Raw genomic sequence first — 23,496 nt, forward strand, 5'->3', positions numbered from 1 at the left:
TGCTACTGGAGCAGTGGGCACAGTGAAGGAGCTGAAGGAGGGAGAGGCTGACTGGGGAAGAGGGAACGAGGTCTATTAAAAATCTCTCAGTGCATAACACAAAATGTCAGGGTTTATAGCTTCATTCTTGGCTTTGCCGGGACTGAGAACCCTGAACAGAAATGTCACCGCTTGTCATGTTTAATCACCTGCTGTTTGTTAACACCTTCCCTGCAAGGAGCCTGTCTCAATCTGCCCCTGGGCCCCTGAGGGACCCGGAAACAGAAAACATCCCTAGTTCCTTCTCAGGGCTCTTGGACCTGCTAGGGCTCCTGAGAGAGAAGCGGCCTCTGCTCCACAAGGTCTCCTGAGGAGCCCCAAAGGGACCCTTCCTATCAGGCAGGCCGAGGAGGGGCCCACATGGTATTGTGGATGGTGACCTGGCTGGCCTGCGATGGGTGCTTGGCCTGGGAGCCCCCAGGCCACTGCCCATCTCCTGCCCATAGCACCCACTTCCTGAGCCTGAGGGTAAGAGAAGATAAAGAAGGGACCGCTCAGATCCCCGCAGCCTGGAATTCACCAATCTGTCTGCTTGAACAGCAACTGCCACACAACATCCACTGTTCAAAGCCGCCCCCCTCCCCCTTATGATCCATGATCCATCCGGATCAAGCCATCTGTGGCTCTGGCGTGGCTCCCTCCCTGAGCACATTTCCCTGGGTTGTTTAGACTAGGAATTCTCAGCCCCACTGCTCCATAACTCCTTCCTCTAGGTGTGGAGTGGAGGGAGACAGGCCACTCAGGCAGCACCTGTCTCTACAAGAGCACGGGCTACTCCCCACCTCAGAGATCAGCGTGGTCCACTCTGGGGAGGAAGCTGGATCCTCTCTGAGATCCACCCGAAAAGAGGCCAGGGGAAACTCAGGAAAGCCCTCAGGCTAAGGTCCCACTTAGGGACAACTGTCTGCACAAAAAGGATGTCCTAGGAGTCTTCCAAGGTAGCCCTGTAGTGGTGCCAGGGGAGGCCCGTGGGGGTCCGTGCTCCTGAGCTGAGCTCTAGTGGTCTTCCAGTGAACCAGGGGAAGTGTCCCACCTTCCTTCCCTGCACAGTCTCCACTTTCACAGAAATATATCACACAAAATGCACTCAGGGACCATCTCTGAAGACACTATGGGTTTAGACTGCTTCTGAAGAACCCTATATCTAGCCTGCTCACTTCCACCTCAGCCAGGAGCTGTCCATGTGTCCTCCTCCACCCCCTACAGACAGGGACACCCCTTTTTAAGGAGATGAGCAGGATGGAGGATTCAGGAAAGTGAGCTCTGCTGCTGAAAGCTCCCAGCATACCTGCATCAACTACCACCTCGTGGGGAAGGCCAGGGAGGTGTCCATGGATGGCAGGTAGACTATGGTGGAGCCCAGGGACATCCAGAATGTAGGCAGGTGGCACAGTAAATATCCAGGGTTGGAAGCCCTGTGTCCCCACTCAACATGCTATGTGGTGTGGTCCTCCCGGAAGCCCGTCTTTCCCCAGGGAGGGAAGCCCTACACCGTGCCTGTCTCCTGGCATTTGGGAACAAATCCAGCAGTCTCCAGGCTTCCCACTTCTCACCTGTGTCTTCCTTTCCTCTGTCCATCCTCTCTCCCTCCTGGTGCCAGTCATGAGCTCTACCACTGAATCCCATCCTTGCCCTCCCCAGTTGGGAACAGGACAATTCCTGTCTTTCTCTGAGAGTGAGGAGAAGTGGAGCATTAGGTGTGGCACAAGCTCAATCTCCCAGAAAAAAAAAGGTGCTGGGAGGCTGGCAGGAGGGCTGTGGGGTGCATTCCTCTTCAGAAGCCCCGCTCTGACTGTGGTCCATGGAAGGACCACAGCTGCAAGCCCTACTCTAGGCCCACTGGTCTTCAGGAGGCATGCACAAGCTCACACAGGGCACAAGCCCCTAGTGAACAACCTGTAGAGGGAGTGAGCCCTGGTTAGGGCACGGTGGTCTCAGGAGCCAGCTGTAAATCATCCTTCCTGGACAGAATATATTTAGTTCTGGAGGTCCCTGGTCTCTCCAGGACCCTGAGGGAGGGACTATGTTAAGCAGCCCACCTTCCACCCTCCAAACCAGATTGATCAACCTTCCCAGCTTGCCTGGGACAGAGGAGATCAACAGGATGTGGGTCCTTCTAATCCTGGGCAAAATGGTATGACTGGTCACCACACTGACACTACACAGTTCTGACAAGTGGAGACTCTCACCAGAGTCTGAGTAGGATCTGTTTCTAAGGTCCATCCTCAGGGGAACTGATGATGGGAACATTCCCATGTCCACAGAGGGTCCAATCTGAGCCTCTCCCATGGGAGGTTTTGTTTTTTATTGTTGTTGTTGTTATTATTATTATTTTGTACTGGGAATTGAACCCAAGGGCACTTTACCACTGAGCAATGTTCCCAGTCCTTTTTTAAATTTTGAAACAGGGTCTCACTGAATTACTGAGGCTGGCCTTGGACTTGTGATCCCTCCTGTCTCAGCCTCCTGAGTTGCTAGGATTACAGGTGTGCCCCACCACCCACAGTTACCATGGGGATTTTAAAAGCTGGTTCCCATTAAGAGGGACCAGGAGCACACATGGAATGTGTCCTCCCACCTGAGCAGGCCATGGTTTAGCCCAAGAAGAACCCAGGAGCAGGGCCAGGTCTAGGGGTGAGAGTCTCAAGCTCCAAAGCCGGTAGGCCTGGAGACCCTGGATTTATCAGATGAGCGTGGCCTCCCAGCCAGGCCCCCTGCTATAATCCCTTCATTAATTTACTATTAGATGGGAAATTACTCCTCACCCAGGAATATAAGTTTTCATCTTATTTTAAGTTGGACTCTTAAAGCAATTACCAAGGCATCTGGCGATGACTTCACCGTGTGGCCAGCCCTGCAGGGGAGAAGGGCGGCCCTGAAGCTGCACAGGCCCCACTGAGGCCCCTGAGGGAACCATGGAGGAGTGGGAGTCCCAGACCCTTCCCTAGTACTGGGAGGGCAGTGGGCACTCAGTGACCTCTGAAATTTGCTGTTTGTGGAGAGAAGCTCCTTCCAGCACCACCTGCCCCTGAACCCGCTGGTGACAGTTGCCGAGAGCCTCAGCAGCTGGTGCCTCGGGAGCGTTTTCTATTTTTAATTGTTTGATCAGAATATTAACTCATCTAGGCCTGTTCCCAAGGCACAGTCCCCAGCCAAAGGGTTTCCCCGTTTCCCATACCTTCTCTTTCTCCTCCTGAGTCAGAATCAACTTTGAAATTAATAAATGGAGATACAGGCCTCTGTACATTTGCAAGGGATCACAGCATGGAAGAAAGGAAGGAAGGAGGCTCCTTCCTCCACTTTCAGGCCCCAGAGCTGGTCTCAGCTCTCCATGCTCTCTCTCTTTTTTTTTTTTTTTTGGTATGGGGGGATGCTGAGGATTTAACTCAAGGGTGCTCTACTCCCCAGCCATTTTTATTTTTATTTTCTATTTAGAGAAAGGGTCTCATTGAGTTGCTTGGGGCCTTGATAAGTTGCTGAAGCTGGCATTGAACCTGCAATCCTCCTACCTCAGCCTCCAGAGGTGCTAAGATTATAGGCTTGTTCCTCTCTACTCTCTGAGCAATGCTCCTCTGCTCCTGGGCAGTACCCACAGGCACTGCCACTCCTACCCACCCCACTCTTCCTGGCACACCCCCTCGGTCAGCACTGGCTCTGCTTACTGGCCAGCCTTGAGGGAAGGGCAGAGGGCTGGGACACCCAGGAAGCACAAGAAGGGGATACTAAGGGGAGGCACATGCCCTGTGCCCAGTGGGACTGACCAGGAGGCTGACCATTGTAACATGCCGGCTTCCACTAACGAGAGGAAGGGACTCCCTAGAAGCACTGGCCAGCAATTCCTTTGTGGGCACCACCAAGGGCTCCTGGCCCATCTGCAACAGGCAAGTCATTGTGTGTCACTTATGTTTGGGATAGACCCCACCTGGCCATCCTTTCCCTGCACGCCCTTGGCCCTGCTACCATGCTCGTCAGCTCTCAAGGTCACTGGGCCGTCCACACAAGGAATATTTACTCACCAGACTGGCCCTGTTAGCAGCACTCACCACAAATATGCTTTCTGATAAAGTTGGCAGAAAAAAAAATTCTAGAGCTCCAAACAATGTCAGAAATCACCCCCACCCCCACCCAGTGAGGGTAAGGTGGGGCCTGGAAACAGGTCACACAACCAGCTGGGGACAGTCCTCAGGGAGATTTTGTCACTCTCCCTCTCTTTGCTCTTTCCTATTTCACCTTCAAGTAGAGCCTGTTGCCCAGGGGACAAGGGCTGGGGACGTTCTAAGCTGAATACTGGGACTTGGGAGCAGTCTTCCTACAGCCTTGGGGACCAGGCTGGGCCTCACCTCAGCAGCGGTGCCCTGGGCCGTCTCACCTCGCTGCGCCCCCTCCCCCGCCCCATCCTCCCTCTGTGCACATGGGCTTTAATGTTTTTATTACCTGTTTGACTCGCTGCCTTATTGCTTCTCCCCTTAATGGGGCCGTAACCGTGGAAACGAGGAATAAACGGCCACCAGAAAATGAGATGATTAAACAGGTCACCCTGGCCAAACAAACTCAGCCAAGGAACCTCTGGGGGTAGGGAAGGTAGGCTTCCCTGCCCCCACCAAGGGCCAGAAGGCCCAGGCTAGGTGGAACCACACAGTGTGTCCTTGCAGGGCCTGGGGCAGATACAGGGGGCGCCCCCTGCTGGGCAGTGGAGCACCTCCTTAGTCCTCTTTGGCTGACCAGGACCCCCTGGCTTGCCGTAGCCTTGCGCTCTGGGGCTGCAGGGGCAGCACAGAGAGAGGCACTGATCAAAGGGAGGTGAATATGGAGGTCACAGAGAGGACATACTTCCCTGTAACACAAACTTCCAGCAGTCTCTCCCTGCTGTGGCTGGGATGCTCCTGCCTCCCCACTGCATTGGGGATCCCCACCTGGGGCTCTGCCTGGTTCCTTCAGTCTCCTGCTCTCATGCAGCATATTCTCTCCCAGGGGCCCCCTTAACTCAAGGACAAAGCCTAATAGAAAAGTGCACCTTGAGAAGGTTCCCTCTGGGAATCCCTGGACTTTGGAGCCACAGGATGTATCTGAATGTGCCCAATCTGTAGAACCCTGGCTTTGGCAACAAGAGTAGGAAGCAGTTTCAGTTGCCAAGCACCTATGGCACTGGTAAAGCCTATGAGGCCTGAAGATAAGGAAGAGACCCCAAAGGATAGGCCCGTTGGATATTCTAAGAGCAGATCCCACATTTAGCTCAGGAGCAACCCAAACCCGAGACTATGGGGTGGACGTGCGGCAGTATGGGCTAAGCATAAGCCCATGGCCCCCTTTTGGGCCTTACTGCCTGTATTGGGTCTGTCAGCTGGGGTGGGGGCAGGTCCTGGCCTAGAGAGGACAGACAGACATGCTCCAGTGAGGGTTGCATGGTGGGGAAGGTAGAGATGGGGCCAGGGAGAAGGTAGAGAAGTGCAGACGCCACTGGCTACTGGACTCCTATACCCTGGCGTGGCAGTCTGACCTCCTGCCCCAGGCCCTCCCTGCTGCACACCACAGTCCTGGCCAAGAGCGGCTGTGGGCGCCCATCCAACCCTACAACTCCTGTCTCTGCCCTTAGGCCCCCTTGGCCCTTCACATCATCCTTGATCCCAGCCCTGTTTCTTCCTGTAAACCAAGCTCTAGAAAGCTCTTGAGGAGCTAAAACCCAGCTCCCAAGGGAATCAGCCAACATTTCCTGCCTTCCTCCTTCTGCCCCCACTCAGAAGCTGGGCAGGCACTCAGGGAAGAGGCACATCCATCAATCAATCGCACTAGCACTTACAGCGGGAAGGCATGAGACCCAGCCTGGTACCAAGCACTGGGAGGAGATGTCAACACAGTGGCTAATGGTCACATTTAATGGTCACTCTTAGGGGCAGCAATCACAAAAGAAAACAAGGTCCTTGGCTTTGACTTCCTGGGAACCACAGCACATGAATGGCATACCAATAACCAGATCCTCAGAGCCCCCAGACCCCTTTTATCTCTTTCCAGGATCAACTGGGTGTGAGGCTAGCATGGCACTGGGCAGGAAAGGTGAGTAGGAAGGGCTGCCTGGAAGGCAGAAACCCTGGGCTGAACAATGGGGAAGCAGGGGCTGCTCACAGAGGGGGTAAGGACAAGGCAGAGAAAAGGCTGGGAAGACATCTAGATGTAGGTAGTGGAGAGGCCCACAAGGCCACTCCTTCACATAGCTCTTGGGTCCCTGGTTCCTGTGACAGGGTCACAAATCTCTTCAGCCAGCCCACACTGCCCCCAAGAGCTTACTCAGTTGTGGCCTCACACCTGCCTAGGGGTTCTTCCTCAATGGAGAACATGTATCCTGGGAGCCCCAGGGGTGAGGTGCCCGTCTATGATCAGGCAGCCAAATGGGTGTGTGCTGGACCACAAGGTTGCCACCTTTGCTAACCCCTCCCAGGGAGGGACACTCTCTTCTGCATGCCAGGGCTGTGTCTGCCAGCCTTCCTCCTCCCCACCCCCTTCCTACTCTGCTGACCCTGGCCCAGCCCCCCCCAAGAAGCATTGCTCCTGGCCTTGGGGACCCACAGAGAGGAATTACTTCAGAGCAACTTTCTTCCCTCTCTGAAGGTGCAAACCAGGAGGAGGAGGAGGAGGAAGAGCTGTGTGGCAGCTACCAGGTGGTCAAGGTGTAAAAATCAGCATTGGGAGGGCAGAGTTAGACAAACCTAGGCCCTGGGGCTGGTGGCCCCACAAGGCTGATGGAGCAGTGGGGACACACTACTAACCTGGCAGGCTCCAGGAAGAAAAGCAGTAGGGGCCAGAAGCCTTCTGAACTCCACCCAATCCCCTGCCCTGGGCAGTGGGCAGGGACTTGAGCCACGGCAGCAGCTTTAATGAGGAGATGCTGCTGCTGTGACTCAGCCCTCCAAAGGTGCCTTCGTTTATTTTATTTTTCCATCATAAAAACCCAAGTTGCAACTCAGCCAGATTCTCTGGCTGTGGGGGTGGGGCACATGGCAGAGCCCAGGAAGGCAAGGAGGGCAGGAGGACTGTCTGAAGCTGGCCCCTTGCCTTTCTTAGAGAGGAGTTACTGGGTTCTCCTGGCTTGTCCCTAGCAGGGAGCAAAAGCCTGGGGTGGGGTCCCTCTATGGACCTTCCTAGACCTGCCCTCTCTGCCTTCTGAGAAGAATAGCTATACTGGGCCTGTTACCCTGAATTCTGCTGTCTTATGACTAGTGTCCATGTTGGCTCAAGGCCATCTATCCCAGAGCTGCATGTCTCAAATGCTTTCTGCCATAGAGAAGGTCCAAATGACGGGCTTCTCACCTTGTCCGTATGACTCTTCCCCAGGTCTGCCCCACTGAACAAAATCAAGTTGGGAGTTGGAGAGCCAAAGACCTTAAAGGTCATCTGATGCTCAAGTCAGGCCCAGCGTCACTCCCTGGTGCAAAGCCAGGTTGTCTGAATGGTACCAGGAAACTTACTACTCCAAGACAGCCCATTCTGTCCTTGGCTCTGATGCTCCTTCCTGCCAAGATGGCACCAGAGCTCCTACCCCCTGCAGCAGACTGGCAAAACCGGTGCCCAACCTGACTGCAGGGGCTGGCCCTAGCTTAGACTGGTTGAGTGGGTATATCTGGCCAAGTACAAGTGTGGATGGGAGGAAGGAAAATGGAGAGCAATCTGCCCTACCTAGCAAAGCTAGCATGAAATCCCTCCTACAGAAAGAGCACAAGACCCTTCCCAATCCCTGGTGTGTGCTGGGTTGAGAGTGTAACCAGAGCTAGCAAGGTTCCTAGAAACTTCCACTCTTGGAGAGGTCCAAAAGTTCTATGAATCAAGAGGTGGGCTGGCACAGTAGTAGCTGGGCTGAGCTGGTAAAGCCAAGCTCCTTGCTCCCTGGGTTCAGATACCACATGGGAGGGTGGTCTACAATCTTCCTTGTCCTGCCTGCAGCCTGGGTGTCCCCAGAGCCTGTAGCTACTAGGAAATTCCACTTCAAGAACCAGGCTAACGAAGGCACCTGTCTGGGCTCTCTTGACCCCACCCTTCCTGGCCTCCCCACAGTGGAAGGCTGGGCAAATATGCAACAGGAGGGTCTGTCTATACAGCAAAGGGGTACCAGCCTGGAGCCCTAGCAGCGGAGAAATGGGCCTGCCTCAGAGAGTGACACTACTTCCTCCAACAACTGGACCATAGGGTTTTAGCCACAGTCCCCTTGTGGGTAGTGCTACCCCTCACTAGCTCCCCCTGTGCTCCATGGCCATACCTTTGAACTTGCCCTCTTGCCTACTGGGCCCTTTACCCAGCAGAGTCAACTCTGGATCCTCTACTGGACAGCCCCTCTCCTTCCTCAGCTACTTTCAGGAGAGAGAGGGGTTATACTCATAACTCAGATAATCAAGGGCAAGTTCAAAGTGGTTCTTTCACAGCGGCTTTCACCCTGGCTTCCAGTTGTGTTCAGACCCAGGATTCAGCCTGGTGGGGGCCCAATCCCAGGGAGCTTCCCAAGCAGAATGGTTTACCTGTATCTGAAAGCTTCCTCCTTGCCCCTCCCCCACCCAGCTCCCTCCCCCTGGGAAATCACTCTAAAAGGGCCTAATGGAACTATGTCCTCCTCTCTTCCTCTCTCTCCTCCCCCTCCCTCTCTTTCCTTTTTTTTTTTTTTTATTAGCATTTGTGGAATTTATTCCCAAACTCTCCTAATCTTCCGTACACAACCATTTGATTTGCATAACCCAACCCCCTCTCATAAAAACTGGCTGCTAGTTTAATTAAAAAATGTAAATTTGCTGTCATCTCGGGGCCTGGTGAATTAGGACGACATCGGCATTTTTTATTGCTAAAGACGTCCAGATTGATCCAGCCCTTGGCTGAACCATGGTGGGGGAATCGGGGTCCACATGGCCCCTGAAGGTCTTGAGGTCCTGGTGTCCCTTCCTGAGAAGCCTGGATTCTCCTGTCACTGAATTACTTATGGTCAGAGTGCTTCAGGCTGGATGTGTCCTGGGCCACAGGGGATGTTAACCCATGAACCAATGCTTGTGCCGGCAACTCTTGGGGCCCGTGTCTCCAGCCTTGTACTGTGTGTGCCAGGAGGCCCTCCGCTGAAGCTGTCCATGCTGCCCTCAGAGGAAGAGAGCCCTGCACTGCACCAGCAATGAGCCTTGGCCAGAGATGAGGCAGTGTCCCCTGTGAGTCCCAGAGGTCAAAGGTCAAGGGGGATGCTCTTAGGTCCGGAAGCACAGAGTTGGCCCAGATATAGACTCAGAAGGGACAGACCTCAAAGTCCCTATCTGCTTCCCCTTTTTTTGTGAAGTGAGGAAAAAGTGTTTTTCTTCTGAAGTTCTGAGATTAAGTGAAACTTCCAAGTTCAGAGAAGAGGCTGAGATGATATCGTCAGATGACTCCTCCAGGAAACAGCCAGAACTTTGACACCCTGGACTCTGCATGGCCAGAGTCCAGCCTGGGTCCCATTGGGAGTGCCCTGCTCTAGCTGACCTCCAGGGCACTCTGGCTTCTAGGAAAAGTTTCCAGAGCCTGTCCCTGGATTGCTGGGAGAAGTAAGTCTCCCCAGGGCTCTGGGAGGTGCCCCAGGAGGCTCTGTCACTCGTCTCCTGCCAGGCCATCAGGACACCCACATAAGTTCTGTGGAGTGGTGCCCCCACAGCAGCCTTGGTGGGACTGGCATGGTAGGAGGACTAGCGCCAGCTCCACTTGGCACCCAAGTTAGAAGGAGGAAGACAGGAGAACCTGTCTCCCAATTGAGTAATGCCCACCCACTGCAGAGGCTCACCTGGGCCAGGTAGGGGCCACTGCAGAAACACCTGGCCCAACTCTGAAGTCTGCCCCTTTGGCTTGGATGGCTGGGGGTCCCATTTGCGAAGAAGGGGGTGGGGCCTGAGAGGGAGGTGATGAGACACCTGATTAGAGGTAGGAGTGAGCAGGTTCTCTGTGGGCGTGGAAGGCAGGGAGGGGCAGGGTGGCAGCTGGCCTCAGACACCTTCACAATTTTTCCCAGCAGGGGGCATCACACCCTTCCTGGGCACAGAAGTCCTGAGGACCTCCACAGCCCATTAGCCAAGATCACACCTGTTGGGACACAGTCTAGATATTCTGTGAAGGGCCCTCCACCCACCTCACACAGCTCCAAAGCCCACCACCATGTCACCTGCCCTGATCCCTTCCACCAGTGCTATCTATTCCAGTTGACCTCAGAGTTCGTTTGAATGTCAGCTCTTGGGTGCCAAGTGACCATGTCATGGACTTGGGCCTATCACAAACAAAAAGTCTGACACTAACTCTGATACCACCTTTCCTTCCATAAATGAAACAGAAAGGCTCAGTGGGTTATCAGCCTGTTTGTTTCTTTTAAGACACTTTGGAGGAAGAGAGTTGCATTTGACCCCCTAGGATGTGAAGGTCCGAAGGAAGCCTGAGGCGATTAGCGCAGCCCTCACCCACTCAGGTAGGAATCCCACAAGGGACAAGAACTATTAGATCACAACCACTAAGACACTGAATTCTCAAGACAAACTCTGCCTAGGTCAGTGGTTCACTACCTGGAGCCAAACCCAAGTTCCAGACCCAGGTGCCTAAGTCTGGTGCTTGGTCATCACCCACTTCAGGGTGCCAGCTAAAAGGGGGCTGGGAGAGTCCTGGGCCCCTCACTTTGAACTGATAACAGCCGCCTCAGCCCACAGATTCTCAGGTGAAAAACACTCATTAGCCATAATAAGCAGCTTGATCATCCGACACAGCCTTGTCCCAAATAAATTAAATTCCTTTACCTTGAGACAGTCGCCCCGAAACCAGACTAACCACCTTTCCCAACAGGACGCTGCTTTCAAAAACTCAACCACCCCCCACTAAAAAAATAAAAACACACACCCCATTGCCAGACACACAGAGATCTTTGCGGAGGGGAGTAAACTACTTTTAACACACACAGGAAAACAAAACAAAACAAAACAAAAATACGGAGGCATACCAAAAAGAAAGGGGAAAAAAAAAACACGGAGATCAAAAACCCCCACAAAAAACCCCTAAATCCTCTTTCTGGGTGCCCCCCAGCTCCCCGTCCTCTCGGTTCTTTCATAATGACAAGCATCAAATTAGTCACAGTCACTAGGCAAGTAACAAATAATGACAACACTATGGCCCTCCAGAAAGCAGGGCGCAGGGGCGGCGGCCCGGACCCTCGGCGCCGGCCCGCACCCGGGCCCAGCTGCTAGCTGATTGGGCTAAAAATAATAACTTCCGTAAAAGAACCGAAAGAAAAGCGAAAGAGCCTCCCGTGGGCTCCCACCGGCCGGTACCTGTTCCAAGATCCATTCTCCGCTCCTTGGTCCCAAACTCTGCGAGGAACGTCGCGGGCAGCAGAGGGGAGAGAGAAGACTCGGTTAGTGCCTGCGCGGCCCCCGCCCGCCCGCCCGCCCGCCGCGCTCCCTCCCGGCCGGCGCGGCGCATCCCGGGCCGGGGGCGCGGGCCGGGCCCTGCGGGCCGGGCGGCCAAACTTTCCTCCGCGCCCGTCCCGCTCGCTCTCACGCTCCGGCCGCGCGCGCCCGGCAGCTCCGAGTTCACCAACTCGAGCGGAGCCGCCGGCGGCCGCGGCCTGGAGGGGGAGGCCCGCGAGGCCCAGGGGCGCCCGCCGCGCCCCAGCCCGGCCCGCCGCCCCGCGGGGGTCGCCGCCGAGCGCCCGGCCCGGCCCTCCCCCGGCCCGCTCCCGGTACTCACCATAGTCGGAGAGTCGAAAGCCGAATTCACTTAAATAATCAACTTTCATAATACTTAATTAATGCCTAATTGCAACTGATTACTCCCCGAATAACAAGTTGTTTTAAAACCCTGATGTCATTGCTCCTGACGGTAACACTCAGGGTAACAGTTTGGCAGGAGGGAGCGCGCGGGCGGGAGCGGCCGGGCGCTGCCAGGCGCCGAGGTGATTGGCAGGGCGGCCGCGGCGCCGCCTCCTCGCCGGGCCCGCGCGGCTCCGGCAGGTGAAAGATCAGCGCTCCGCCCGCCCGCCCGCCTCGCGGAGGTGCTGAAGTGAATGGGCTCGCGCTCGCCCGCGCCGCGCGCTCGCCCCCGTGCGCGCCTCTCGCGCACCGACTCTGGCGGGCGGGCGGGCGGCCTTACTGGCTCAGTGATTCCCCAAACCTTTGACTTCGGGAGGAGGGAGGCGGGGACTCTGCGCTCGGTGCCGCGCGGGCGGGGGAGGTGTTGGGGGGGGGGCTGTCGCGCAGCCGGAGCGAGGCGCTGGCACGGCGCGCGCGCTCGAACGCTCCCCTCCGCCGCTCCGGCCCCGCGAACGCGATCCGACGGCCGCCGCGCCCGCGCGCGCGCGCCCGCCCCTCGCGCCACCGCCACGCGCGGCCGTGCAAACTTTTCCGCGCGGGCGGGCGCAGGTGCGAGGCGCCGCGGGACCGCGCCCGCCGGGACGCGCGCTTTCGCGCTCCCCTTGGCGCTGCCCGGTGGCCCCGGGCTTCTGAGGTATCAAAGACATTTGGTACCCCGATTCCCTCATTTTGTTGTGGTTCTTTGAGTTCGCGGGAAAAAAGAGTCCGGGGCGGTGGGGCTGTGAGTGTCAGGAAACTCGCGCGTCGGCCTCGCGGGCCCCCCGCACCCGCGCTCCCGGGAGCGCCCGCCCGCCCGGGACACACTGGGGTTTCCGCCGCTTCGCTTTGCTTTTGCCCTTGAAATGGGTCCCGGCGCCCTCCCTGCGACGCAGGTCCCTGGTCTCCGGGCCTTTCTTTTTCTTCCTCCTACCTCCAGTTGGGCCACAGGCCCAAGGCCCGACGAGAATGGGTCTGGTGCCCCCTGACTTCCCCTGGGCCAGCCCTCGGGCAGTCTTTTCTCCGGACGCGCCTCCACTCATCTGCCATCACTTGGGCTGGTTCCCCAACGCGTCCCCCTTGCATTCCCAGACAGAGCACAGGCACCCCTCAACCAAAGTGCCAGGGTCCTGCCACCTGTTTCCTCTGTGCCCTGGGAGTCAATTCCACTTTGACACTGGACTTCATTCCAGACTTCATTTCTGGCGGAACTGGGCACTAACTTCTATCCTTACTCTCCTTTTTCTCCCATAGAGTTTGGTGAGTGTCTCAGCAGCACCCCCCCCCCCCATCCCCCTCCCCAGGTCCCTGCTGCAGCCATGTATGTTAATAAGCCAAGTTACCTATGGGGCCAGGAGGGCAATTTTGCTAATTCAGGACCTGCTCCCACTGTCCGCAGCTCTCTGCCTCTTGCAAGCCAGGCCTTCTCTCTCCCTACTTCCCTTCTTTCCTATTTTCCAGAGGGGCCACACTCCCTTTCCGTGAAGGGAGGGAAACAGGCCCTTCTCACTCTCTCTCTCTCTCTGGTCTCAGGTGGCATTCAGCAAAATGGCGCTGGCATATTTCTGCAATATTTATATTTTGCAAAGAGGAGGCCTTGGGGCAAAGATGTCAATCTACTCTTTCTCCTACTTTCCCCTTATTTTTCTTCTTTTTTCCTAATTATTCTTTGGTTCTAAATGGCCTCACAAGAGTGTATCATCTTGAATTTATTCCACAGCCCTCTCTGATGACTTCTTTGGCAAACCCCATTTCTAGCTGTCACACAAACCTCCCCCTATCCCCAACACTATATGCAGATAGTATCTGGAGAGGCTCAAAGTCTTTACTGAGAGTCCCCTGGACCTAAAACCCTGAGTAGGGGACAGAACTCCTAAACCCAATCAAGCCCCGTGCTACGCAAAGCCAGGCCTGAGAATCAACTGGAGGCCCAGGGAAACCAGTGAGGGAGGACCACGTGCTCTGCTCCCCATGGGGGTTTCAGAGAAGGCATCCTTGTGTCCAGGAATGCTCTGGGGCACACACCTACCTCTGGGTGCTGCCACCTAGGGCACCCCAAAGCAAGGATTCTGCCCTCTTGCAGGTTTGGCTTATAACAATAGGCCATTGATCCCAGTCCTAGGGTGGGCAACTGAGTATAGGGAAAGTCTGGTGACAGTGGAAGGTCATTTGAAGATGTCTGCTCAGACCAGGAGCTCCTTGCATAGGGAACCTGTGTGCCTTTGGCTGGCTTTGAATGTCCTTCTGGGCTTTGGCCGATGGTCAGGAGTGACCCCTGAGGAGTGCCTGGGTGGATAGGAAAGTATCTCTCTTTCCAGTTACCAAGGCAGTGCCTACTGGGTTGGCCATCACGTAACTTTGTGTCCTCTGGTGGGCTAAGACTGGCAGGGAATGGCTCATAGGGCAAACTACGAGGGCTGGGAGGAGGTGGCGCAGGCAGGGCTAGATAGAGGGGCTGCCATGTGCCGCCTATGGTGGGGGGAGACCTGGGCCGCTGGAGAGCGTCTGATCTGCTGAGACAATGGCCCTAGTCAGTCACCGCAGGCGGAGAGGGCCATTCCCAAAAGCAAGGGCCTTTGGTAGAAGAGAACAGATCAGAGAAGCAAGAAACTGAGGCCAACTTGGCGTTTTAGCATCTGAGGTTGGAGAAGAAGTGGGGGCACTGCATGCACGGGTCAGAGGCTGTGCACGGGTCAGAGGCCGTGTAATGAAGAGGTCCCCAGATTTCTCCCTCTGTCTGTCTCTGGGTGTGTGTGCTCAAAGCAAGGGGAGAGGCATCTCTTGAGACTATGGCCTACTTCTGCCTTGATGACCCTGACATGGTTACACCTCTGAGACCCTGAGACCAGGCCACAGTAAGGACATTCATGCCTGGAGTCAACACCTAATGCCTCAGTTCTTTCTGGTCCCAGAACCTGGGCCCAAAACCTCCAGCTCTTCCTCCAGATACCCCACCCTAAGAGAAAAAGTGAAGTGGAAACCTTTACAGCAGTCCTCCCACCCAGCGGCTCTGCCAGGACCCAGGAAAGCCACCTGCTCTCCCCAGACAAGCTGCCCGGCTGGCTCCTGTCCTCCCGCACCCCCAGTGTGCCCACTCGTTCTCTCCCTCCCGAGCCTGGGGCCTTCTCACTCACCGACCTGTTTACACACCAGGTATCTCATGCTTTATCTGCTCTCATTTTGAATTTGTAACTTTCACATAAACTTGAACAAAGCTCCTTTTGTTCCTGCACCCCACCCTAGGATCCCAATAAACTGGTTCCCTCTGAGGCGACTGGGCCAGGGCACAAAAGCCCCGGCCAAAGGACCGCGTGTGCATGTGAACCAGCATGTTCGCACCTGCGAGGGAGTCTGTGTGTTTGCGTGTGAGCGCACTCCCCAGGCTCATAGAGGGAGGGTGTTGGGAGAGTGGGGAGCCAGCAGAATGTGGATGGGAAGTGTGGGGAGCTGGGGGGACAGAGGTGCCACGGCTTGGGCCACGGCCCGGGCTCATCAGCCAGCAGAGCCCGTGCCTGGGCACGGACAGGTGGGTGTCAGGCGGGGGGGCAAATGTGGATGAAAAGGAAACAAAGGGGAGGAAAGAGCCACAGAGTGGGTGGCAGAGTGAAGGGCCGAGGCCACACTAAGCGTAAGGCAGACACAGGGATCGCATTATGGTAGGGTAGGGGCTGGCATAGCCGCACGCTCGGCCCTGTAATCCTGTTAGCCAGCAATCTCCATTCCGAAAGAGCTTCATTTCTTTGTGAATATTTGTAAACTAGATATCTAATGGAAAATTATAGGAAAATTATAGTGAAATTCATGACGGAGAAATCCGATTATCCCTAATTCAATTATGCCATCTTAGCCCACACAGCACATTTCCCATTTTTTTCCCATAAATACCGATGCCAGGGGTCCCGGTAATCAAATAAAATTGAAAATCATCTTCCCATTAAATTCAATTAGCCGCAATTTCTAAAGCCTATCAGAGATTTTAATTACTAAATTATAAAATTCTCCAATGCTAAATTGAAACCAAAAAAATTGCACATCCTTATATTTCAGAGAAAAAAAAAGGGGGCCAGAAAAATCCTTGAAAAATGTCCTCCTCTCTGTGTCCAGCTCCAAAGCAGTATCCTCACCTAGAGGACCTCACAATGGCTGCCCTTTGCCTGGCTGGGGAGGGCCCTGCTGGGGCGAATCACACCCCCAGTCCCAGGCAGCTCAGCACAACACGGTGGTGGCCTTCCTCACTCTGGCTGTTCTGGCTCCTGAGATCTCAGCTCTGTCCCCCTTCAAGAGGTCTCTAACTCTCAGTGGCATCTTTTTGGCCAGAAGCTGGGCTTGGGCTCAGGCCACAGCTTGACACCAGGGATCTACGTGGTTCCAGGACAGCTGATCAGAGGCAGCTGGCTTCTCACCCGAGCCCCTGCTCTCTGGCCACTGTGCCATGCCCCCTGGCAGCCTAGGCCGTGTGGGAAATGGAAACAGGACAAAGCCTGGTTCTGAAGGAGGACAGACACCACAGGGTGGTTCTGTGGGCCAGAGTCTTCTCCTGGGCATTCCCGAGGGGCCACTGATCCTGGGAGAGTACCAGCCTCCTGGTACAAGGGTGGGATCAACTTGGCCCAAATCTGGCCACTCCCTGCACTTCTAACTCATTCTATTCTCCTGACCCTCTCCTGGGAAGTCAGTAGACTTGAACTGGCCAGAGGGCATGCCCTTTCCCCATGGGACAGGCTCAGTCTGACCACCCCCCTTTAAGGGAAGTACTGGACACAACCCCAAGCAGTAGCCCCTCCCCCACATACCACTTACCCACCTCTAAAGGGTTCTCTTCTAGTCAGGAGAGCCTGGGGGCGTGGCAACGGTGGTGGCATAAAGGGACCTGGGGTCTAAAACCCAAGGTAGGTGGCTGAGTGGGCAGCCAATGGCCCCGGCAGGCTCAGGGCAGTCAGCGGCAGACCTGCCGGCAGCCCAGCACCCAGGAGCAGGGAGCAGGCTTGATTTGCCAGGCAGTCAGCGGTGCCAGCAGGGGAGGCACCGCAAACAAAACAAAAACAAAAAAGTTAATTATCTTTGGCTTTTTCTTAATAAATATCCAAACTGGCCCGGCCGGATCCTCCGCTTTGGAGGGAGAGAGAAGAAGGAGGAAAAAACACCCCAAACCAAATGCAACAGACTCTCTCGTGCCTACTTTTCCCTTTGTCTCTGGGCCTCCTATTTATCTCTTATCTGAAACCGTGAGGGTTTCACATTAATTCCTAAATTTTGTAAATGCAAGAGCCTGGCCACAGAAATTTTGTGTTTTTTGTTGTTGTTGTTGTTTTGTCTTTTTAGTTTTGGGTGGGAAAGTGAGGTGAGAGAAGAGAGAGGCAGGCAGGAAGGAAACGGGTAAGGCACACAGAACAGAAGGGAGGCGAGTGGGAGAGACAGGGAGGCAGAGGGTGGGAGGCAGGGAAGAGGGCTGGGGTTGCCCCCTGGGCACAGCATCACCGATGGCACGAGCCAAGGCAGGGACCTGTTTGGGAAGGTTGCTTTGTCACTTTTATTTCAGCTACAATTATCCATGGGGATTTCTCATTTTAAAACTTCAAAACCACCTGGGTCTTTCTGGCCACTCAGCTCCTCGATTGCTGCTGGTCTCTGTGCTCAGCCTCCCTTGCAGGAGTGTGGCTGGGCAAGGGCAGCCGGAGAGCATCCAGGGGAGGGACAACAGCCGTCCTTACGGGGATGTGTGTGAAGCTGTTCTGCATGGAGTCGCAAGTTATCTGGGGAGAAGAGAGATGTGTGTCTCTGTCTGGACCTACATGTTTGGATGGTGCATGTACATGTTTGAGTCCAAACTGTCAGAAACACGTGGCAGGGCATGTGTGTGTATGTGTGTGTGTGTGGGGGGGGGTAGCCAGGACGTGGAATGGTCCCTCCTGGAGCACTGGCTCTGGAGTCTCCCAGCTCTATCATATGCTGACTGTGCAACCTTCACTAAGTCACTGGCCTTCTCTGAGCCTTCATTTCCTCAGCATCTGAAGGGAATAATAACTAGTGGTTCCCCGGGCCTGTGGGGAGGGGTGGATGGAGAGTGACAGCTGATGAGTTTGGGGTTTCTTTCAGGGGGATGAAAATGTTCTAAAATTAGATAGTGGTGATGGATGCCCAACCTCATGAATATACTAAAAACCACTGAATTGTACATTTTAAAAGGGTGAATTTTATGGTATGTGAATTATATTTCAATAAAGCACTTATAAAAAAGTGGGGAGAAAAGGCAGGAGTCACAACAGCACTGTCTGCTTGGGAGTTGTGGGCACACAGCACACAGCAATTGCCAGTAGAGGATGGTGTTGGTGATTGTATATTGCTGGTGCTTACAAACGTCCCCCTAGGTCGCTGCTGCCAGGGCCTGCAGGCTGTCAAGCCACTGAGCTGCCCCCGGGTGCCTGGTGGGGGCTCCCCGGCAGCTGCTCCCTGGCAGGGGCGGGAGAGTTCATGGCTCTCCTCCTGCCTCTCGCTGGGTCCCTGGAGAGGAGGCTACCCACCAAGGCAGGCGGACTCCCGGGCTGCGCACTCGCCCGTCTGGCAGACACTCGTATTCTCCATGTGCAGCAGACCGTGAATTCACCTTCATACTAGTTACAGGGTTATTTAGCTTCTCCTGACACTGACAATCACAAACTTTAATTCGCAGCCTGGCTTCTCCCTGCTGTGCCCTCTGCCTACCCCCGAAATCCTTGGGAGAGGATGGGAAGGACCGAGGTCCAGCTCTCTCTTGCCAAAGCTTGCCCTTCAGAGTGATGGAGTGATGGGAGGAGGCAGGGATGGTCGGAAGGAGAAGATGATGGGCAAAGGGCTGGGAGAGAACAGTGTGGGAGAGAGGAAGTACCACCAGGGCTAATGGGAGCTTCCGCCTGCTCCTCCGGCCTGACACTAATGTATTCAACCTGACATCCCATCCTGTCCTGAGTGACGACTCGGCTGACCAGGCCGCTGGACAGAGGGTCTGGCCAGGATGGATGGGGTTGGGACTCAGGCCTGGGGCTGAGCTCCAGGACAGGCAGTGGGCATGGGGCAGGCTGCTCTGTTACTGCTGGACTAGCAGGTACCATCCAGGAGCCCAGCTGAGGGAGCCAAGTCAGGCCAGGTGGGACTGCTCCACACAGGGCTCTGCTGGCGCACTGCCTGTTGCTGCGCCATCCCTCTTCCTCTGATGAAGGCAGATGGATCTGCTCAAAGCTACTGCTAAACATCTGGTGGGACATCGAGACCCTGAGATGTCTCACTGACTACCCAGTCGCACAGCATGACATTGGTGCTGGAGACAGGGCTGCTGAGGCGTCACGTGTTAGGTCCTCGCTGCTGGGAAAAGCTGCTGCCGCCTGGCTCAGGGGCGGCCAGCTCTGGCAGTGCTCCTCTCTCTTCCCTCGGCTCCGACAGATCCCCTTCTTCTGTCTCCCCTGTGCCCCCACACCCTTTGCAGCAGTGGTCCAGCTGCCAGAGGCCCACAGAGGCCTGCCATTGACTCAGGGTCCTGTCAAGGCCAAAGATCTCATCTCTCAGCCACCCCCTGCCTCCTGCAGTCATCCCCATCATTCTTCTCCAAAGCCTCCCAGGCAAGTGACAGAGGGACAGTTTGCTCTGGGGAACAGGGGACCCTCGCCTTCACCAACTCCACGCTGGCCCCACCAGCCACTCAGCAGGCAGAGAGTCCCAGGAGCAGAAAGCCAAGCCAAGGGGACTCTTAAAGACCAGAGGCCTGTCAAGGACCCAGGCCAAGGAGCTTGGAAAAAGAGAAGCAGGGAAACGAACGCACTGGTGGGCCCAAGGGTGTGTTCACTTCCTCCCGGCCCCATTCCACTGCCCCACCCCTGCCAGCCAGGGAAGTGGCCAGGGTGGCCTGGGCAAGAGAGATGTCAACGGGGCCGATGGGAGAAGGGGCTTGTTGACTGCAAACTGTCCATTATGGCTCAGATTATAAGCATATTGCACAGGGCTTCTCTGCACGATGCCGGGGAAATCCAATACGCTGAAAGGTTAATGCAATCAATTAGGGTGACAAGGAAGTAAAGTAAAGCCTTCCGAGTAGATGAAAAGGAGAGAGCGGAGAGGAGAGGAGAGGAGAGGGAGCCGGAGTCGCGGGGGGTGGCGGCAAGGCAGGGAGGGAGAACAACTCCCGGGGTACAGAGAAGGACTGGAGGAGAGGAGAGAGGCACCCAAGCCGGCGCCCACACAGAGGCCAGGAAAAGAGGCTGCGGAGAACCAGCAGGAGAGGGTAGCCAGTGAGCACCTCAGCTCCAGCCCCAGGAGCTGGACATGTAAAACTTCATTCTCCCCCGTTCCGCCAGCCTTTCCTCTAGGGATTGGAGCCTGGCCCCCAGGTTAGCCCACAGTCATGGTGCTGGACCAGGACAGCCTTGGCCATGACCCTGGACAGAACAACTAACTGCCCACCAAGTAAGTTCCAGGGACTTCTCAGCTAGCACAGTGGCCTGACCCCCATGGGACCAAGCTCAGACCCAGACTCTTTCTTGGCCTGTTTCCCTGCTGGCAATACCTGCCACAGCCTTCAGGGCTAGTCCCCAAACACCCAGTTCTTCTTAGCCACAGTCCAAAGAGCAGAGCATGGTGGTCAGGACTCTGTTTTACAGATCGAGATGCTGGCACTCAGAGAGGTCATCTACAAGGCCATCTGCAGTACACTGCCCAGGGGGTGTTCCTCTTCCACAGGTTCATTGGAATCAGAAGCCATGCCTTCTCAAGGGATCAAACTCAGAGGTGCCCAGAGCAGGGGCAGCTCCGTGGAACTTGCCCAGAGGCCCGTCAAGGACCCAGGCCAAGGAGCCCACTGTGGGCCCACTGTGGAGACACAGACTCTGGGAGGGAGGAGGAACCATGTACTTCTGCTACCTATTGGGTCCTGGGCTGGCCGCTTTTAGCCATAACTCACTCACTTGTCCCAACAACCCTGCAAAGTAGATGCTCTTCTCACCATGCAGAAGAGGAAACTGGGTGTGAGGTTAAACCGCCTGCTAAAGGCTACTTGGGTACTGGAAGTCGGAGCTGGGAGGGAAGTCAGATGAGGAGAGAAGAGCTGGGACTTATAGGCAGGAAGACTGAGCAGAGGGTGAAGCCCTAAGGAGAGAAGAGATGGGGGCTCCCCAAGAAACCAGGACAGCAAACAGCAAACAGCAACCCCCAGCATAGGGCTCCCAGACAAATGCCCACGCCCCTCAGAGCAATCTCACTGAGCTCATGATGATGGCGCAAAGCACTGTGAATGCATGTACTGCCAGGAAATGGTACACTTAACATCGTCACGACGGCAGATTTCACGTTACATATATTTTACCAGGGAGAGAGACACACACAGAGAGACAGAGAGCAGCAGCCAGAAACCTCCAGGGCTGAGGCCAGAATCTTTTCTGTCAAGGGCTAGATGTGAAATATTTTATGCTTTGTAGGCCAAACAGTTTGTTGTAACCACTCAACTCTGCCCCTCTAGAGTGAAAGTAGACATAGGCAGTATGCCAATGAATGGGCATGGCTGTTTCCAATAAAACTTTATTTATAAAAACAGACTGTGGGCCAAACGTGGCTCAGGGGCCAGAGTTAGCCCAGGCCTGCTTCAGAAAATGGAGGCTCATGGGACCAACTTTCAGGACTTGCATGCCTGCTCCAATGTTCAACCTGGACTTTCAAAGGAGTAGAAGTGGAGAGGAGAAGGGGAAGAACAAGTCCTAGCACAGGAAGCCAACTTCCAGCTCCCAGCATCCTGGGAAGCGATTCTCTGTGCTAGAGATTCTCAGGGATGATAGGAAGGGGTGGAGATTCTCAAAGGCCTGAGAGGAGGCTGAGGCTGAGAGAACAGGAAGGAGCAGCCAGAAGGGGGTGAGAAGGGGTGCAGGGAGAGAAAGGCCAGAGAGGACCCGGGAGCAGGCTGTAACCAGGGTGGTGCTGGCGGCAAAGGGAGGAATCCACAGGCCCCAGCGAGAGCGCAGGGCGCGGGCCGGGCCTGCCCTACACCGGGCCGCCTCTGATCACGTTTTCAGGGCCACTGCCCGCCGGCGCAGACAATGCTGGGGTAGCCTTTGAAGTACGAAAGGGATGCCGCAGTGGGAGCCTGGGGACTCTCCTCCCTCCCCCGTCCTCCCGAGGGGAGGGGGTCAGCAGGACAAAACCCGGAGCCGGTCGCAGCCGGGCCCCCGAAATGCAAGAGACAAAGGGAAAACAAACAGGTTTGGAGCCAAGCGCACGGTGCCGTGTCTGTCCCCCGCCCCGCCGAGAGGAGATGATGGATGGCTGCAGCCAGCCAGCTCGCCCGCCAGGCAGGCCCCGCTATTTACATAACACTGGCGTTCCACCGGTCACCTCTGACACAGCACTGCCTGGGGCCCGAGGCCCGGTGGCCCTGTGGTTCCTCGAGCCACCAGGGGACTGTGACAGCCTGTGAAGGTTGGGTAGACCAGGGCAGCCCCAGGTGCCCAGCCCAGGGGGAGTCCTTGGCTGTGGAAAGGCAGGGTGCTGTGGTCTGGGAGGAAGGAGGAGGCCAATTGGGTGGCCAGCCTTGGAGGGGACAGGCAGAGGGGGAGTTCCAGGGTTTCAAGCCCACAGGGTTGTCTGGCAGGGCCACAGCAGAGCTTCCAGGGAGAGCCAGCAGTGGCGGCCAGCAGTGGCGGTGCACAGTACGTACCGCCGGCAGCCCAAGCCCGGGCCCCAGAGTCCCATTGTCCCATGCTGCCTGGAGCACAGTCCTTGCCCCTGTCTGCAATCCATGAGTCCCCTGCCCATTTCCAGCCAAAGAGCCAATCAGAGAAGCTCTGCTGGGGCTCATCTTTTCTTGCCAGGTTCCAATGGGCAGCATGGCTCCCATTTCCTGTCCCCCCCACCTTTCCCACTTCTCCTGGGTACTCAGGATGACACATGTGTCATGCATGCGAGTGGTCACCAGCAGGAGAGAAGACACAGGATCATGGAGAAGGTGCATGCCTTACCTCCTAATGGGTCCTAGAGGTGCCTCAGATGCTGCTGGGGTGTCACTTCATCCTGGGGAGGAAGAGAGAGGAGCCTGTTAGTCTTTTTTTCTTTTTTTTTGGTTCTGGGGACTGAACCCAGGGGCACTTTGACAATGAGCCACATTCCCATCCCCCTCTCCCCTGCCTTTTCTATTTGGAGACAGGGTCTCTCAAAGTTGCTGAGGACCTTTCAAAGCTGCTGAGGCTGGTCTTGAACTTGCAATCCTCCTGTCTCAGATACCCAAGACTCTGGGATTACACACCATGCCATGTTCCCCTTAGCCTTTTCAGTCAGGAACTCCACAACTCCCCAGGGCAGGCCCTCCAAGACTCTGTGTACCCCCAGGGTTCCCTGCCACTTTGTGGGTTGAGGGGCTGATGCTCTGAGGCCAGCTGCAGGGGTCAGCCATTTAGACATGCTGAGTAGACTCTGATTTTGACCCACTTAAGCACATACCAACCAAAGTCTGAAACTTCAGAAAACAGCAGGGCCGATCACCAGGGAAATACAGATCTCAGGACAGCCCTAACCAAGGGGAGGAAAGTCAGACCATGATTCCCACTCTTGTCCACAGAGGCAGAGATGGGAATCAGGCATGGGGGGCTCTGGTTATGGGGGGCTCCGGTTATGGGGACTACCAGTCCTGTGGAGCTGC

The 23,496-nt window shown here is 55.7% G+C and overlaps 1 protein-coding gene across 2 annotated transcripts in view; it reads right to left on the reverse strand.

The window, feature by feature from the left end:
- The window catches only part of Casz1 (castor zinc finger 1), a 142,929-nt gene that overhangs the window by 41,915 nt on the left and 77,518 nt on the right, over positions 1-23,496 (reverse strand). Inside the window, exons 3-4 of one of the 2 annotated variants that reach the window (XM_071617343.1) lie at positions 22,820-22,871; positions 11,334-11,372 (exon numbers count right to left, since the gene is read on the reverse strand). In XM_071617343.1, coding sequence (XP_071473444.1) covers positions 11,334-11,349 — 16 coding nt within the window. In that variant the 5' untranslated portion in view covers positions 11,350-11,372; positions 22,820-22,871. Of the gene's footprint in view, positions 1-11,333; positions 11,373-11,751; positions 11,939-22,819; positions 22,872-23,496 lie in introns of those variants that run through there. The other variant, XM_027947704.2, reaches the window with a different exon arrangement.

This window comes from Marmota flaviventris, chromosome 10, assembly GCF_047511675.1.
Source record: "Marmota flaviventris isolate mMarFla1 chromosome 10, mMarFla1.hap1, whole genome shotgun sequence".
NCBI classification, from domain to species: domain Eukaryota; kingdom Metazoa; phylum Chordata; class Mammalia; order Rodentia; family Sciuridae; genus Marmota; species Marmota flaviventris.